At 46.5% G+C, this 16,912-nt stretch overlaps 1 protein-coding gene across 3 annotated transcripts in view; it reads right to left on the bottom strand.

Moving 5' to 3' along the window:
* Positions 1-16,912, bottom strand: part of LOC124222245 (paired box protein Pax-6) — a 66,568-nt gene that overhangs the window by 33,755 nt on the left and 15,901 nt on the right. For all 3 annotated transcript variants that reach the window (XR_006883978.2, XM_069137356.1, XM_046633025.2), the window contains 2 exons: positions 8,102-8,267; positions 7,019-7,199 (listed from right to left, as the gene is read on the bottom strand). Coding sequence is in view for 2 of the 3 variants with exons in the window: in XM_069137356.1 (XP_068993457.1) it covers positions 7,019-7,199; positions 8,102-8,267 (347 nt within the window). In the remaining variant the exon portion in view is untranslated. The remainder of the gene's footprint in view (positions 1-7,018; positions 7,200-8,101; positions 8,268-16,912) is intronic.

The following is a 16,912-nucleotide window of genomic DNA, read 5'->3' as shown; positions in this document are numbered from 1 at the left end:
AACTCATCCGACACGCTCACTCGCACTTACGCTTTTCTGCACCGTCCGCTTCTTTATCTACCAGCTATAGGTCGGCAGAACCGATACTTGACGGGGGCTCGAGCTTTCGAAAGCTGAGTTGCTGTGATATGGACGATACGGACGCGACGCTGGGGCGGTACGATGTTTTTTTTTTTTTTTTTAATTGCAGAACAAACTGTCAACCCTTCGAGATTGCACACACGGCGAATTCGCATCACGGTATAATTCTGACGATCCGCGTAACTTGATTTAAACCCGAACGATTTTCATCGATCATTTTTGAGAAATTAAAGATGAAGAGTACATATATTGATTATATAATCGGTAAAACGATCAACATCAGGAGGTGAGAAAATAATGCGATGTCTCGTGAAACTTCAAGGAATCGGTCTGCGTGAACCGGAGTTCCCAGAAACGAATTGAGATGGTAGCTACTAGATAAGAGAGGAGGGGCAAAGCAGCTCGGGCTTGATCACGGAGAGAAACTTTAGCGGCGTTGCGTGGGTCAGAAAAGGCTGCAGCGACGTGGGGCGTAAGTCGATACGTCTGATAGTTGGTTAAAATAATAATAACAACAACAACGACAACAACGACAAAAATAATAACAATAATAATAAGAGAGGTAAAATGGATCGCGGGTGTCCCTTCGGCTCGGTGAAATCGCGTTAAACGAGCCGCTGACAATGAGCCGTCCAACTCGGAGAGTCCGCACCGGGCCTCGGACCCATTTTTCTGACGTCGGGCCCCGTCGGGCCCCGTCGCGTCGGCTCCGCGTGTGCGTAACCATACACGCACCGTGAACCCGATGACCGGTGTAGGGTTGCAGCCCGCTCGAAGTGCTTTCGAGCGACTTTGACGTTACCCGCTCGGACAGCAGCTCGCCATCTTGCCTCCGCGTGTGGATAACAACGCGGTTTATCGTTCCGGGAGATCTTTCGGCCCTCGAGTCCTCCGCAGGTTTCGATTCTCGGACGGCGAGCCACCCGCCCGTTTTTGTACGATGTACCGCCTGTCTCCCTTCGTCTATCACCGTTTCTTACATATTCGACCGTTTAATCGCTCGAGCGTTCTTCTTTTATGTGGCGATCGGATCCTGGAATTTTACTTTGCTTCTTCATTTATTTATCCTGTAATTATTTCATATTATTATCGTATACACCGATATTGCGCGAAACTTTCGATCGGTGAAAAAACGAGCTTTTTTGGCATCGGTATTGTCGAAGTGGTTTGGTTTCTTAACCTTTAGCTGGCACCTTGGGGTCATGCACCGAAGCAATTTTATATTCTGACTTGATTTTTATTTTTTATTTTTTTTGGGTATTCACTCAAGTCTCTTTTACAAGATAGAAAAAATAGCAACAATAATTTTTAATTTCAAGATGGTAAAAAAAATTTTTACATCACAGAAACGTTTAAGAACGGCCCCAAGGTGCCAGATAAATGTTAAGAGAGAACCTGCAGCGATTATTCTCGATTTGGAAATCCCTGCGCACTAAGGGTTCGAAAATTTTACGCTCTAACTAATTCCATTGGATTATACGGTTCATTCGTTCCTTCCTGCATTTTACGTCCGTTCTCAGATCTGGTAATTATTCACTGTGACAAAGCTCTCGGAGATGCGAATCTTACGATAAAAAGTCTAAAGATGGTGTCTAAAAAAAAAAAAAAAAAATGATAATTTAAAAAATGTCGGATATCCGGTTCAAACGTACGGTTGAAAACGGCGCAAACTCTCCACGCGAGTAGAGTGAATCGTCCTCTGTGCCGTATGAGGGGAAGGTGGTAGGATTTTTTCTTATGGCAAAACAGCGAACGGTTTCACCCTGCGTAAATCAATGCACCCCCGTTACGATACGAAGAACGATCGACGAGGGAGCTTCGCGGGTTTCGAGGGGTAGAGAGGGAGAGAGTATCAACTCTTCTCTTCTCTCGGCTCTGCCTTCCGCGTTGACTCTCTTTCTCTCTCTCTCTCTCTCTCTCTGTCTCTCCGCGCTTCTCGGTGACTTGGTCCGAGTCAGAGGGTGTCGCGCGTAGACGTCCGGCTTCTGCATTATGTATTTTTTCCCGGCCGAGCTTTGTCACCCCGAAACTCACCCTCACAAATCGAGCCCCGCTAAATATATTCGGTTGCTCAGATATATCCGCGAGCGAGAAAATCTCTCTTTGTCTCTAAGGCAACGAGTCGTAGTAGACCAGGTATAGCGTATATAGGGGGCTATACGCCCCTTTCCCCTGATTTATGATACTCGAACGACGCGTCTCGTCCCACTTTTGCGGTCAAGAAATACGCTCGAGACTTGCGCTTTATTATTTTCCCACTTCGCCGTTGCAAACCTTTCACCTTTCACCTTCGATAGTTCTCCACACCTGCGTGGAAACGACGATTGTTAAAGCGTGCAACTGTTCCGTTGCGGGCGTCTGCGAGGGAGAGAAACGTTACAAATGCAAGTGTTTCTTTCGAGAGCGGAAAAAAGAAACGAATGATAAAAGAGGTTTAATCGTTCTATCGTTTGACAAGAATTGAATCTAATCCCACGATTATACTGCGAGTGTGTTTGACGCCCCTGGAGCACGCGGACGGAATACGTAATTGAACGTATAGCGCGGGACAAACAACTCGGGGTTCGGACGGTGTCGAGATAAACCGCGATGCGAATGTACGTGTAGTGTAGTTAAGGATGAATCGGCCGGGGACCGTCCGAATCAAAAGTTGGGAAGAGAGGAAAAACTGTTCGGAAAATATACTATGGTATCAGCTGCACGAATGATACAGCGAATCGTAATACGAACTATGGAAACAACATCTCTGTTTTACGCTAGAGAAATTAATCTGAGAGGATTCCCAAAACGCAAGCTTAGATATCGACAATTTGTCGAGAGGTTTTATAATTATAACGTCCAAAATTATTCAACTTCCGTGTCTTTGATCCGATTTTGATGTTTTTTGACTCATTTCGCTTGCCGATAATGTCCTCACAGATTGTCTGTATAACGTTGCAGGAACACACGTAAGGCGGAAATATGTAAAACAATATATTGACAAAAATCTGTTGTACCGTACTTGTACAAATATATATTTCTTATCCAGTCTGGTGACAACTTACAGATTTGTATAAAAAAAAATTTCAAGCAATCTCTGGAGATCTGTATCTAAAATCGTTAGAATCGGCCGAAAAACACGAGAATTCAATCACTCCGAACGTTCTAATTACAAAAAATCGTTTCTCAAGTTACGCGTTTAACTTTATTATTGCAGCTCGTGTCATTCGCATTTGTTCAAATCCATATCTATTACCTACACGTAACAGTCGATGTGTTTCGATTCGCTTTCACCGTCATTATCGCAGATCTAAACATTTTTCAACCACTTTTCTCTCTTCTCCGAACTTTCGATTCGGACGGTCCGGCGAGTTTCATCCCTATTGCTAATACATCACGGAGGAGCGCGGCGTAAAACGTAGGCAGCACTGTAGGAGGAATCGGAGTTGCGGTCGAATCGCGCGGGGCGCGTCAAACCGTTTAAATCGTTTTTGCCGTCCTTCGTCCCTTCACCCCTTCACCCATCGCTTACCCGGGTACCGGACACTGGCGACAATCTCGAACGTGTAGAACACGAGCCGAGGGCGTGCGTTACATGCCTCCGCAGTTGTTCGAGGGTGCGGAACGCGGCCCGGCCGAGGACCTCGTAACGCAGTCCCGCGGCACGCACGGATCTCACTCAGTTAAACAATTCGCGAGGAAGAGGAAGAGGAAGAGGAAGAGGACGGGGACGGGTTTGCCGGGGGTGTCGGGAGACGATTAATTTACGCAGTGTCCACGCCGCGTCGAAATGCCGCCCACGCGGAACCCGCGTTCCGCTCCCCCTCCCCCTCAGCTTCCCCTCGCCGGTGTCCCGGGACATTATTGACATGAAACATCACGCCTGCACGCCGAGGTTCGCTTGGACAACTGTAATCTTCCCGAACAGCGGTGCTCCCTGGAATTTGTACCGGAACGCGGTTTAAACGTTCGGAAATCGTCGATCAAACTTACACCGTTGGAAAAGCGTCGTTATACTCGTATTTCAATTTCGAAACGTTTTTTTTTTTTCTGCTTCTCTCTTATAAATCGATAATATTCTCGTAGAAAATGACAAGCGGGTAATATTAAACGTCTTTTTTTCGCCGATAACGCATCTCTGCGAAAATAATTACATAGCTGTGTGTAAAGTGTTATACCTATTATAGGTATGACGTTAGAGTCGAATGAAATAAGTTTTCTTTTACATATTTAATATATTTATACCGTGACCATATTTTCTAAATACAGTAATACAGAAGTATATATAAGAGGAATGTACAGGTATATCGAATTACGAACACACTTGGCGCTGCTAAATTTATCTCCGCCTGTTTCTTTTTTCTTCAAATGCAGCAGTCCGCCTTCAAACATCTGGATATTATATAATAATACCGCGGGATTTGCCTGGCGAAGTGTCGACGGGAGTTTGGGCACGGAAAAAGGAATGAGAGCCGCTGGATTTAAGCCAGAATCAGTGACGCGGTTAAACCAATAACGGTTCGGCTCCACCGCCTGGTGCCAGATTCAAATCCGGGTACCAGAACGCCGAGCTGGACGAACGTAACCCCGCCGTGCCGCCCCGCTTTCCCGATGCCGGCGGCAACACCCGGCGCGAGCGATCTGCCCGCGTCACTGGATTCAAATTTTCGCTAGAAAATTGCGTGATGATACAGTGGAAAGAGCGCGCAGCTTATGCGGGGCGAGAAGTACGACGAGAAGAAAAGGCACGATCGAGAGGTTGAAGGGTGCGGAGAAATAAACGAATTTCGGGGTGAGTCTCAGAACTGATTGGAAAACACTGTACGCATGCCTGTTTCCAGCTGTATATGCTGCAGTCGTTGGAACGTAAAAATTGAGAAAGGCGGTAAGATATGCGCGAGATGAAATACGTCAGAAGTTACAGGGAAAGAAATATATTGTAGATTTTACATTTTTTGGTGTTGCAGCAATTTGTGGCAAGACTTACAAATCCGATAATAAGAGTCAAGGAACCAACGGTAAGAGTTACGTTATGCTTATACGTGGATATACCATAATTCGTGTACATTTAGGAGATGTAAAATCTGCATTACATTTTTTTCCGTGTATATGGAGGACTAAAACTCGATTTAGAAATAGATCGGCTAATCGAGATAATTCCAAAGCGATCTGTACACACTCTGCGATCATGTCGCGTAGACAATGGAGGCTTCGGGAATAGTGCCGGAAGCCAGAGAGAGAGAGAGAGAGAGAGAGAGAGTGAGAGGGAGGGAGGAAGGGGGGAGAGACGAAGGGAGAAAGGGAGAGAGGAAGAAAGGAAAGGAGAAGGATGAGGTGAGCGCTCGGGAAACGTATTCCGAGCGAGTCCTCGTGATTGGGGGAAATTTCATTATTCTCAGACATTACCCCCGTTATTGTAATGCCATCAAATTGGATACGCTTCGCAGCAGCAGCAGCAGCAGCAGCAGCAGCAGCAGCAACGCTGCAGGTGCCGGTCCTCCTGTATACCTTATACCTACCCCGAGTTACCCAGATTCTCTCCCCTGATTTTTCGCTGTTTTTACCACCTTGTCACCCCCCGTTTTTCCCCCCTCCGCCCACCGCAGCCTCTTATAAAATTTTATATTTAATATCGCATCCCGCAGGAACCCCTCGACTTGAACCCCGTACCTATTCACGTGTGCAGATTCGCTATCAGACCGAATTCACGATTATCTCCAATCAGCCACTTCCTTCGTGGTTTTTTCCATCAGGAAAAATATCGACTGTGTATAAAGTGACGGAGAGAGAGAAAGATAGGGGGAGAATTTTCGAATAATTATAAAGAAAAAGGCCAAAAAAAATAAGAATCCGAATGAATTGAAGGATCGGTCTCGTTACCGCGAACTAGAAAGCCCGACGTACGTAACTCTTCTACGTAACGATATTATTTCTCAACAATATTGACGTTAAGGTGAATTTCAGCTTTGAACAAAGAATTGTATATCGTGTAATCTAGCGGCTTCTTAGGCAACTCAAGAGGCCGGCTCGCGTATACTTAGCGGATCATTACAGCCTGGAGGCCAACGATCGCGAGGAAACCCGATATCGGTATATTAATCGAAAATAAGATGTATTTTGCGAAATCGCCTGTGACATTCGGGTCGAACTTCCAGACCTGAGCCAGAACCGTGCTCGTAACAACGGTTTCGAAACTACGTCAAAAGGAATTTACACTTCGTCGTTAATTGTAACCGGTGCACAGCGTGAGTTTTTTTGCTACTTGATCCCCCCCTTCGTCTCGCATCTCTCGTAGGTACAACCTCGCATTCCCGTAATCTAGATTCCAACGGATAGAAACCTCGCGACCATCCCTCCCTCTGGAACACCCCGCGCCGCGCTTCTTCCGTTTTTTAACTCCTCGCTCCTCGGAGCTCCTTCGAAGCCATTACGGGAGGGCGGCTGCAGGGGGAGTTTAGCGACCCTCTTTCTTCGCCCCGTTCGCCCGTCCTTCACCCCATCGCCACCCACGCCATCATGGCGGAAGGGAGCGGGCGAGAGCCCCTTAGCCACCGTTTATTGGACGCATGCAAATAACCATGGCAACGGCCGGTTCGCGAGTCACGGACACTTTTATTCTTCTCGCAGCCCTCCTCTGCCTTCATTCTCTCTTGGTCTCTCCTCCGTCCGGATCCGCTCTCTCTTCGCCTTTCTCATCACCCGCCGGCAGCCGCCGCCTCGCCGTTAACGTTCCGAGCCTACGACAGACCTTGAGACGCGACCGGAGGCAGGATCAATTTTTACCTTCCCCCTTCGAGCGGGACGTCACGTCGGAGAGGTTGTCTCACACGTGAATAACTTCAACGAAACGCGGATTCGCCAAGGCGTCAAGGTTCGCCGACGAAAAAATTTCACCCCCTTATCGGCGTTTCCTCGACGCCGACGCGCGGTATTGTTCGAACAATGCAATCGTACTCACGCTGGGTATATTGTCGTTGGTACAGACGCCTTCCTGGAGCAAACGGTCCCTGATTTCCCACGCGAAAATCGAGGGACACTCCCGCTTGTAGAGGGAAATCTTGCTGACAACTTCAGCGGTGGCCACTCGCGGTTTACTACCGCCGATTGCACGCGGTCTTATCGAGCCCGTCTCATAGTACCTGCAACAATAAGAATTTTCGGTACAATTTAGTAGACGGAGATAGAGTCTGTGAATCTAGTGCGCGCGTATAACGCGCGTCGCTCCCGAATTCCCCGTAACTTTCTCTTCGTCTTTTTCCCCTCCTTTTAATTTACTTTGTCTACTGATTTTCCACGGCACAGGATTATCTCCTCTTCGACCTCGCGGATATAACCAGCCTCCGACCTCCGAACTCCCCGAATCTCGGAACGACGGGCGGAATCGTTTGTCCGACTACGAACAGAGCTAATCTACTTGATACCGGTGGATTAACCCGGGCCGTGACTTCGTGGCAGTGCTGAGCCAGGTTGTGGCCAACGGTTTCGAGGTCGGAGGTAACGAGGACGAAGCGAACGATGAAGGTATCAAGATTTTCGCGTGTACGCCGAAGATTTTCATTTTTTCTGCTATTTTGGTGTTTTTTTTTTTTTTTTTTTTCTCATATCGTTACAGTCGGAACGGTTTTTCCTCTCTATTTTTCACCTCGAACTCTCACAGCTTCGTGGAAAAAAATACTCGAGCTGGTACCTACACAAGTTGGAAAAGGCGAGAGCAGCTTGTCTCCGCATCGACAAGGTCAAGCGGAAAACCTAATTACAGTCGCATCGGCGAACCCGCAAAACTGACGGGTAAAAAGAGGGGAGTTTCTTTGACGAAAAATATCGCGGTTAAAGATGCGTACATTCCATTGCCTATGCTCCGTTGATTAGTAAAGGAGGAAAAAAAAAAGAAAAGAAAAAGAAGAAGAAGAAGAAGAAGAGAGAGTGAAAAATCAGAAGCCTTTTTCTAAATTATAATTATGTCGATTTTTAGCGCAGCGCGTGGTTATTCGATTGTGTGTGTGTGTGTGTGTGCGTGCGTGTGTGCAGTATTTCAACCAACCTGCCAAGGATCTTTGAGACGCATCCGTTGCTCACTTGAAGTATCCGCGAGATGTCACACGGCCTCGCACCCGAATGCGCCAATTCGACAATCTTTTGCCTCGTTGAGTCCGGTAGAGGTCGACCTCCGACAAAGACTCCTCCTAGCTGGTTGACCCCGCTGTGTCCTGTAACAAGACATTGGGATAGATAGATAGATGGAACCATGTTTCGTTACACGAGGGTGGTCATCCGTAAGTACAAATTAGCAAGTATACGGAGAAAGCAAACTTGGAATTAGATGGAGAGACTCGAAGAGAGCAAGTCGAGGGACGAACAGACTGTGTACAAAATATTCGCTGATCGAATCGTCCATTACAAGGACGCTCATCCTCCATCATCAAACCATGCCGGCACATGGCTGATCGTTGAGTGTATTTCGACCGAAGTTACAGCCACGATTGTTAACGATGAATTATTTTCATTTTTATTTTGGCCGTTTGATCAGTGATTTTGCCGTAAAAACTGTAAGCTTGTCTTGTTATTCTTATCGCTGTTTCCGATCAGTGGTTTCTAGTATAACTACGAAATCTTCGTTTCACCATTGCTCAAAGTCAAATCACTTAGCTCCGTTGTATCGATCAATCCTATTCGGCGTTTGATTCAACGCTATCTGGGATTAACGGATCCTTAAAAAAAATATCATCGTGGCATCGTTGTTCTCGTTCGACAACGTTCGTTTCTCGTCGGGAAAGGTGTTCGAGCTTCGAATCGAGGACCGAATAATACGGACGGCTAAATCTCGCCTTCGCCGATGCTTTGCTCGAGTGAAGCTTGCGGCCGGCAAAAACGAGGAATGAAGAATGGCGATCTCGTACCGTATGAAAAGAAAAGTGATAAGTTCCTTTTCGATTGAAAGAAAAGTTGGCAAAAAATCGCTAAATCAGTTTCTGCGCAGCGGCAGGAGAGGCGAGGAGAGCGAGAGGCTCGGAGGCGGGGGGAAAGGGAGCGAGCAGCGTGGTCCCTGTAATAGATAACCTCGGTTCATTGTGTCCTTGACAAGCCAGCCACGGCGGCGAGGCGCACAAGCCATTCGAGAGAGATTCGAGCGGCTCCTTGCCGGGCGGTTCATTCAAGGCGGCTGTATCAGGCTTCGTGGCCGTCGTCCTCGACGACTTCGCAGTCCTTATATTATTCAAAAGGGAGTCTCTTTTATTCGGTGTATAAGATCGCGGCTGAGCGGCCACGCCTATTCTGCCGGTGTCACTCCGAGTCGTTCTTTTCCCGGTTTTACCACTCGGTGTAAGGGCGCTGCCGTCTCTGTGTGCGTCGGGACGCCGTTCCTCGAAGCTTGGGGGTGGAGCACCGGCACCTCGATTTCTCAAACGCACTCTTCCCACCAGGCTTCGTATCATTGTTCGGAAAACAGTCGCACGATATGAACTTGCGCTCGATCTTTTTCTTCCTCTGCATCTTCGCCAGGTCGCGACCTTCGCGCCGATACTCGAGTGATCCTGGTGGTCTCGCAATGAGCTTTTCGCAAATTGCCTAGTCATCCTCGAGGCGTCGGGGGGGTGCTGCCGAGCAGATGGGAGAGGATGTCTGACGTCCCGCGACAGACGAATAATCACGGCTTCGATGCTCTGTGTGTGTCACGCAATAAACTTTGCACGGAAATATGGAAAAATTATGGTAATCACTCGCGTCGCAATAAATGCCCGATACACGCTCCATTAACTCTTGGGAAATCTGTCGCTTTTCGTACTTACTGGAATTATCCTGCGTCAACAGCTTATACATATACTGTATATATATGTGTATAGTCTATTCGCATACGCGATAAGTTGAGCGTGTAAAAACGACCTCGCACTACGTTATACTTTACACCTTACACATACATACCCTGATACAAAAATATTCATCTAACTGAACTTCGACATTTTCTTGTCCGTCCTTACTTACGTCCTTTGTAGCACGTGCTGAATAATTAAGATCGGTATTTCGGTACGTTGATTAAGAAATTCGTTGAAATCCGTGTATTCGATTTCACGCGTACGAAAATTGTACCGTAAAATCGCGAGACGAGGAGTCAAAGAAGACAGTCATTACTGTACGTTACCACCATCACCTGCAAGTGTGAATACGGGATAGTGTAATAATTATTGTTATTACGACGCGTAAACACGTAGAGAAAATGTCGGGGTGAATCGTGGGGTAGAGGAAAAACTCTCAGATACGGTATACCTACGAATACGAATCGTGTTTTCCGATCGGTATGTCGGTTCCATTGTGTCTATCACGTATAACGCACGCGGTAGAAAAGCTAACGCTTTCGAAAGGGGGGATCGGCCGCCCTAGGAGGCTCGGCTCTAGGTTGAAATGAGAAGGAACGAATCGAAGCGAGAGAAACATATACCTATGTATACGGTATATACCAGGCTATTTAGCGCTCGGTGCTCTGCTGCATCCGAGGGGTGTCTTCAAGTGGGCATTCTGACGCGCGCGTTACGTGCGTTAGAGTTGTTTTGATATTGTAACGTTTGCATTTAATATCAGCCCCGCGACCCTACCTTACACAAGTACCTTATACGTACGCTGTGAAAATGTGTGCAGGAGACTGACTGGCTATTCCGCAGCCCTAATTCACCACCCAGAGCCCTTTTTCACTCGGGTTTACACCCGTACTCCGTGTGTATAATACGCGTGTATGTATGCGCCCGTCATGAACGACCATTACGACTTCATTAGCCTCGCAAATGCTGCTGCGTCCGTCCCTCGGCTCTTCCGCCTTCTGCAGGAGCGGATCACGCGAGAGGGGAACCTTGCTTTTTTTTTTTATCTCAAAATTTTTACGCCTTAGTTTAGCCGAATTTACAGGAAAAGACTGATTAAACCTTTTTGCATCCTCAGGCAAGCAGTAGCGAAGCTCGGTAATTATGTTTGCGTGTTTTTCTGTTTTTTTTTTTTGGAAACTTCTCCTATTTTGGAAGAAAAAATTGGAGGGATAAAAATATGGAAACCGTTCGATCGATCCAGAAGCGTTTTGGAAAATGGTTCGGGGAGTTTTGACGCCGCTGAAAGGCGCGATGATATGTATTATATGCGATATGCGGAAGAAGGGCGGGAGGGGGAGGGGGAGGGTGAAGACGGAAAGAAGAATAAGAAGAAGCCGGAGGTGGATACATACGGTGCTTTACAGACACGCGACAGAGGTTCGCTGACGTAGCGACTGACGCAGCACATCCATCATCCCCTTTTCACCCCTTGACGAAAGAATCTTTTTCTTCCCTTTTTGTATATTTTTTTCCCCAGTCTCTCTTTCTTTATGTATTCCACTTTTTCTTTTTTTTCTTTTACTTCGTCTTTCTCTTCTTTTTTTTTTTTTTTTTCTCACCCTCGCGCACACATTTTTATCCACCCCTACCCCCCGGACATATCGCGTCCCGTCGCGTTCCGAGTTCTTCACTTTTACTTGTCACCGTTTCTCCCGTGGATAACGCATACGCGTAAACCATTCCTCCCCATTTTGCACTTGTTATCTTCTCGTCTCTCCTCTCCTTTCTGTTATAACGTATCATCCACGAGCTAAAGAGCTCAATTTTTATATATTAGGAATCGCGCGATGATGTTATACAAATTTCGAGATACGCAGTGGAGTGGATAATTTTTCGTTATGCACGATTCGAATGTCTATCGTGTAATCGAATATGTGTTGAAATATAATATAGTCTTCCTATTCGCTTATTCGTTAAGGTAAGTGTACCAGTTATTGACCCTGTCCGAATTATCGAATTTTTTGGTTGTATTTGTTTGATCTTTAATTCTATAATTACGAAAAAAATAAATTCGTCGTTTCTAATCCTCTAGCAATTGGTTTTAGTCATCGATAAATTTGCAATCAATGCCATCAATTAATAATATTGGAAAATAAAAGGATCAATAACTGGGTTTAAACCTGTCAATGACTTCTTTCTTCTGGATGGTCAAGAAACCATTGAAAATCTAATACACCACGTACGAACGAGTGCAATATTATCCACATTTGCTGTGAGAGTATATGTATGTATATATACATTGTGCGTTCAACAATGGTATTCAAGAAACGCAGGCATAGCTCGAGTTGTACTGAAAGGGAATTGAGAGATCCCGAAGAAGTCGGAAATATCAGGAGGCATCATCGTCACAAGAGAGGCTCTTCAGCCTGACAAAATTAGCCGTGTCGTCGCAGGTCGCAGAATGCACACCGCGTTCCTTTGTCGCACCCATACGTATAAGCGGCGGAGTAAAAAGCGGGGCAAAAGTCCCAGTATATAATATATAAAGTAGGAAACCCGGCGAGTTTCTAAGTACGGTAAACACAGTTGCATCGATTGAAACGACATCCCGGGCGGTTGTCCGATTGTGAGCTTTCACCTCCGCAGAACTTGCGCTATATGTATACCCACATAGATATTGTAAGCACTCCGCATCGGAGTCGTCGTGTGTTTGTGTTGTAGGTGGTTAGCGTCTCGTCTCGATCGGTAGGTGCGTACACACGTACATACCTATGCATACCCTTCAGAAGTGGAGTTTCCGGCCGATGAATGAATTCCGGAGGAGCCATTTACCGCGTACCCTGCCGAGAGTCCCACCCCATACACCCTATTCTCCCAGGAACACACCGATCATTCGGATACTCAGCGCTCAATACCCGCTCGGCGGCCTTCAATAACGCGTTCGCGACGTGCCGCGTTTGAAAATTGGTACCCGACCTGAGACGCCTCAACGCCTTCCCTCCGCCTCGCCCCTGACAACTTTGCGCCCTCCCGTAACGCGTCGACCCTCTTCGATATGCCCGAGACCATAACGCTCCGCTTCTGCTGTTTGACAAATTTCAAACGATGAAAAGGAAAATTGCTCCGTTCGGATCCCTTTATTTCCTTTCTCTCTCTCTCTCTCTCTCTCTCTCTCTCTCTCTCTCTCTCTTCAGACTATTTATTCTCCCGATATATATATATATATATACATTATACACATACCTTTGTGTTTTTCACGTCCGCATTAATCAGATCACGATCTCGTATTCTTATCGAGTATAATAGTAGGAGCTTTGTTTTATCGAACGAATCTAGCCTGCGCTGACGTTGGATCGATTTTTACGACAGGACCGAGAATACTTGCGGTGAACTTGAGTTAGGTCTACGTGACAAGGAGAAACTCTATAAATCTTACGGTGTTTTGTATTATAATAAGCTTCCGAAATTATACGGATACACTTATCCTCTCAATTTCGAACCGTTCGCTCGAAAGATGGAACAAGAGGCCGAAGTATCTCGGGAGAGTGAAAATTGCGAGAATAAGGAGCGTTAAATAGCTGCGGGATCGTTACGGGGTGACCAGGTGTTGGATTCATATCCGGGAATCCTGGATCAGAAGTAGGAGGAGCTGTCGGTGCGGCGTTTGAGGGAAAAAATATATCCGTGAAACGGGGGAGACTTCACCTCGTGAACGAAGGGTCAGTAGAGACGAGGACTCGACCTGGAGAGACTCGAGTCTATGTCTCGCGTCCTATATTGAGATGCTCCTGTGGACGACGTGACGAGGGTCCGGTCTCGCTGACCGTCCGCAGGTATATAAACCGGCGTTATGGAAGGGCGGCGAGATGGGATATATAGGAAGAGAGGGGAAGAATGGGGAAGAAAAAAATTTGTATAATAATCATACCCTCATTGTTGCGGACATGTTTTCGAAAATCCGAGGCCTCCCTAACTTTCCTCCTGCGATCCTCCGCAGTGCCGACCTCGTAGTCCGGAGATATTCTGACAGCGGGCTGCTGACAATGCCGACGAACGCGCAGAGAAATATCCTCTATTTCTACTATTTGCCGAAATATTTGTTGCGTTTTGTTATTCCCCCTCCCCTCCGCCTTTACTTCTATAGACACCCCATCATCCGTGCACGGGTACAACACAGGGAAAAGAAGCCGCTTTGACCCGGCGCCCGATTCTCAATACATATAATACCTTACACGCCAATATTTCTTTTCTTTTTTTCTTCTCGCAACACCCAATGTATTTCAAGTTCTTCAAAATATTCGACGGTTATTAAAGTTATTAATGGCAACCTTTTCACCGTTTTTTTTTTTTTTTTTGCCCCCATACTCGCAATACATATTTTTTTTCACTCCCTGATTTTTTCGAACTCTCGATCCTAGCCACTTTGCCACGTACCGCGTATAAGAGAAGGACTTTTCATTCGATTTAACCCCCCCCCCCCCCTACCCGTCTGAAAAATCCGTAGGTATCTCCGCTCCGTTAGCTGCTTCCTTGATTTCAGCATTTTCTGAAAATACTACAGACCGAGAGAGAGAGAGAGCGAGATCCAATCGTCGAATGCCTCTTAAAAAAACACGGCTCAAAACCGCCCGTACAAAGTCGCGCGCCGGTTCACATTTTTTTATCCTGACTTTTCTGAACGCGGCCTTTATAGGCAGGTATATGTATACGTGTGTGTGTATATATGTATATATATATGTATATATGTGTATGAACCTACATACATCCCTGCGACAATCACTCGATAAACTGTCTCGTGCCGGAGGCGACGTGCGACGAGAAGTTGCAGGTTTGCAATTCGGCTAATGGTTGAGAACATTGTGAAACGAGCGGCGAGGGCATACGGCGGTAACAAATACGGGAAGTGGGCGAAGAAGGGTGGCGGGAGGGGGTGAAGGGTTGGGGATGCGGTGCATAACGTAGCAGCGAACTTACGACGGGCGGTTGAATCGCGGCTGCAGAGACGCTGCACTTCAGACCGTCGACGTTTTTCCTGCACAATTTTCCGTCTCCTCTCGGTTCGCTTGCCCCAATGTTAAATTCTCATCCCCGCATAGCGAGAAATTCCCGCCCCGTATCGTCCGCGGTTATAGCTTGTAGGACATGCACAGGATTTTTCTACTTTTCGATCCGCGTTACCACACTGCACGCGTTTGTAATATCGAGCTTTGAAAAGCGCATCCAAGTCGAATGTAGCGGCGCTAATTTTCAGGAACCGGGTAAATTGAGCGTGCGATCGGTAGACGGGAAGTATTTTTCGGGGGTCGGGTGCAATGTGCAGGCATCTGTAATACCTTACCTTAAAAATCATCCCTTATTACAGCTAACCGGGGGCCTCGAAGACGGACGATTATCCAATTACTACCGGCCACCGCTTGCTACGCCGCCGCTTAAGAAACACCCGGGAAATTCTCCTCGTCTCGTTTGTCCGTCGGCCGGTACGATCTTCCGAGCAAGAGGCGCTCCTCGAGCCTCCGAGACGAGTTCGGAGCGCCGTACGGACAAAGACCTCTCGTAAACGCGTTATTCCACGCCAACGGACATGTCAGAGCCGATTCTACGACGAAAGGATCCGCTACCAGGTATCCCGGCCACGAGGTGCCTCCGAAAACTCTCCGAGTCCGCGTGCGGCGCGATTTTCGATAAGGAAACTCCCTGACGGACTAGAGAGATGAGCGATTTTGAGTGGGCCATGTCTGCCAAGTTGATTTCGTCGGGTGGTAAAAAATGCGACCAGAGCAGATCCTTCGTCCCAAAATTGCGTCATGAATTTGTACAATATAACAGCTGATCATCGTGGATTCGCCTGCGTCGAAATTTAACGATATAATCTATAACCGAACCTGATCTAATCCCCCGGTTGAAAAAAATTAATCTCTGCATAGCTGTGAAACATCTTCTCGACAATAAAAATATATCGTACGAATATGACCTCGATCGGTCAAGTTGTTGAAAAATTGTACCACAACTAACAGACGCACAGAATATTGATGTAATGTATACTAAGATATTTTACAGCACAAGTAAAACCGCTCATGGAATTCCTCGGAATGCACTCGAGTTGCAGTAACGGGATGAACGAAGCGCATCGCAGTTATTGCCGCATCCAAGGAGGTTGCATGCGACCAAGATTCGGATAATATCAACGAAACCGACAGGAATTGAGGTTCCGAAAAGCTCGGCCAGTTCCTTCCAAGCGGTCCGTGATAACCGTCGGATGTAAACAGAGCGAGCGTCCGTGTTGACATGATGCGAACGTCGATTGTGCGAGGTCAAAATTAAGACGTAATCAGTCAGCGCTGCGACGTCGCGTCGTCAACATCGTTCAGAATCAATCCGTACCGCGCTTCGCAGGATAATAAATCCTGCGTTTAATTCGCATATAACCACTCGGCGTTTTAACTGTTACGTAAATTCAAATATAGTCTTAAAAGTGCAGTGTCTGTGCCTGTGATTTTCACGAACGGACTTTAGAGATGCGATCCTCGAGGGTGAGTAGCGATATTTTTTTTTTTTTGTATTGTTTATTTTACTTTTGTGAGTGTGACGTGGGGTTCTTGCCCCCCTCCCTTATTTTACTCGTCAAAGCGAGCCGTAGAAAAACTGGCCTTCTTTTCTCGACGCTGCTACTGTGCTGAACGGAAATGCAAGGTGCAGCTTGCGTGTACGGGAGATTAAAGACGAATCGGCCGAACAGCCTGAATCAAGAGTTAATGTAAGTGTACCAGTTATCGACCTTTTTTGTTTGTATCTATACGATTCTCAGTTCTTAAATTATAAAAAAATAAATTTGTAACGTCCAACCGTCCGGCAATTAGTTTTAGTCATTTAATCATCGAGAGTTTCACAATTTGCGATATCGATTTGTAATTTTGGAAAACTAAAATGGTTGATAATTTGTTCTAAACGCGTCAATAACTGGTAAACTTACCTTACGAGAAGTGAGAAAATATATTCGAAAAACCGGGAACGAAACAATATCCCGACTACAGATACGCCGCGTGCAATAACTTTTCTCT

Source organism: Neodiprion pinetum, chromosome 6 (genome assembly GCF_021155775.2).
Source record: "Neodiprion pinetum isolate iyNeoPine1 chromosome 6, iyNeoPine1.2, whole genome shotgun sequence".
In the NCBI taxonomy this organism is placed as follows: domain Eukaryota; kingdom Metazoa; phylum Arthropoda; class Insecta; order Hymenoptera; family Diprionidae; genus Neodiprion; species Neodiprion pinetum.
This window is presented reverse-complemented; position numbering and strand designations above follow the sequence as displayed.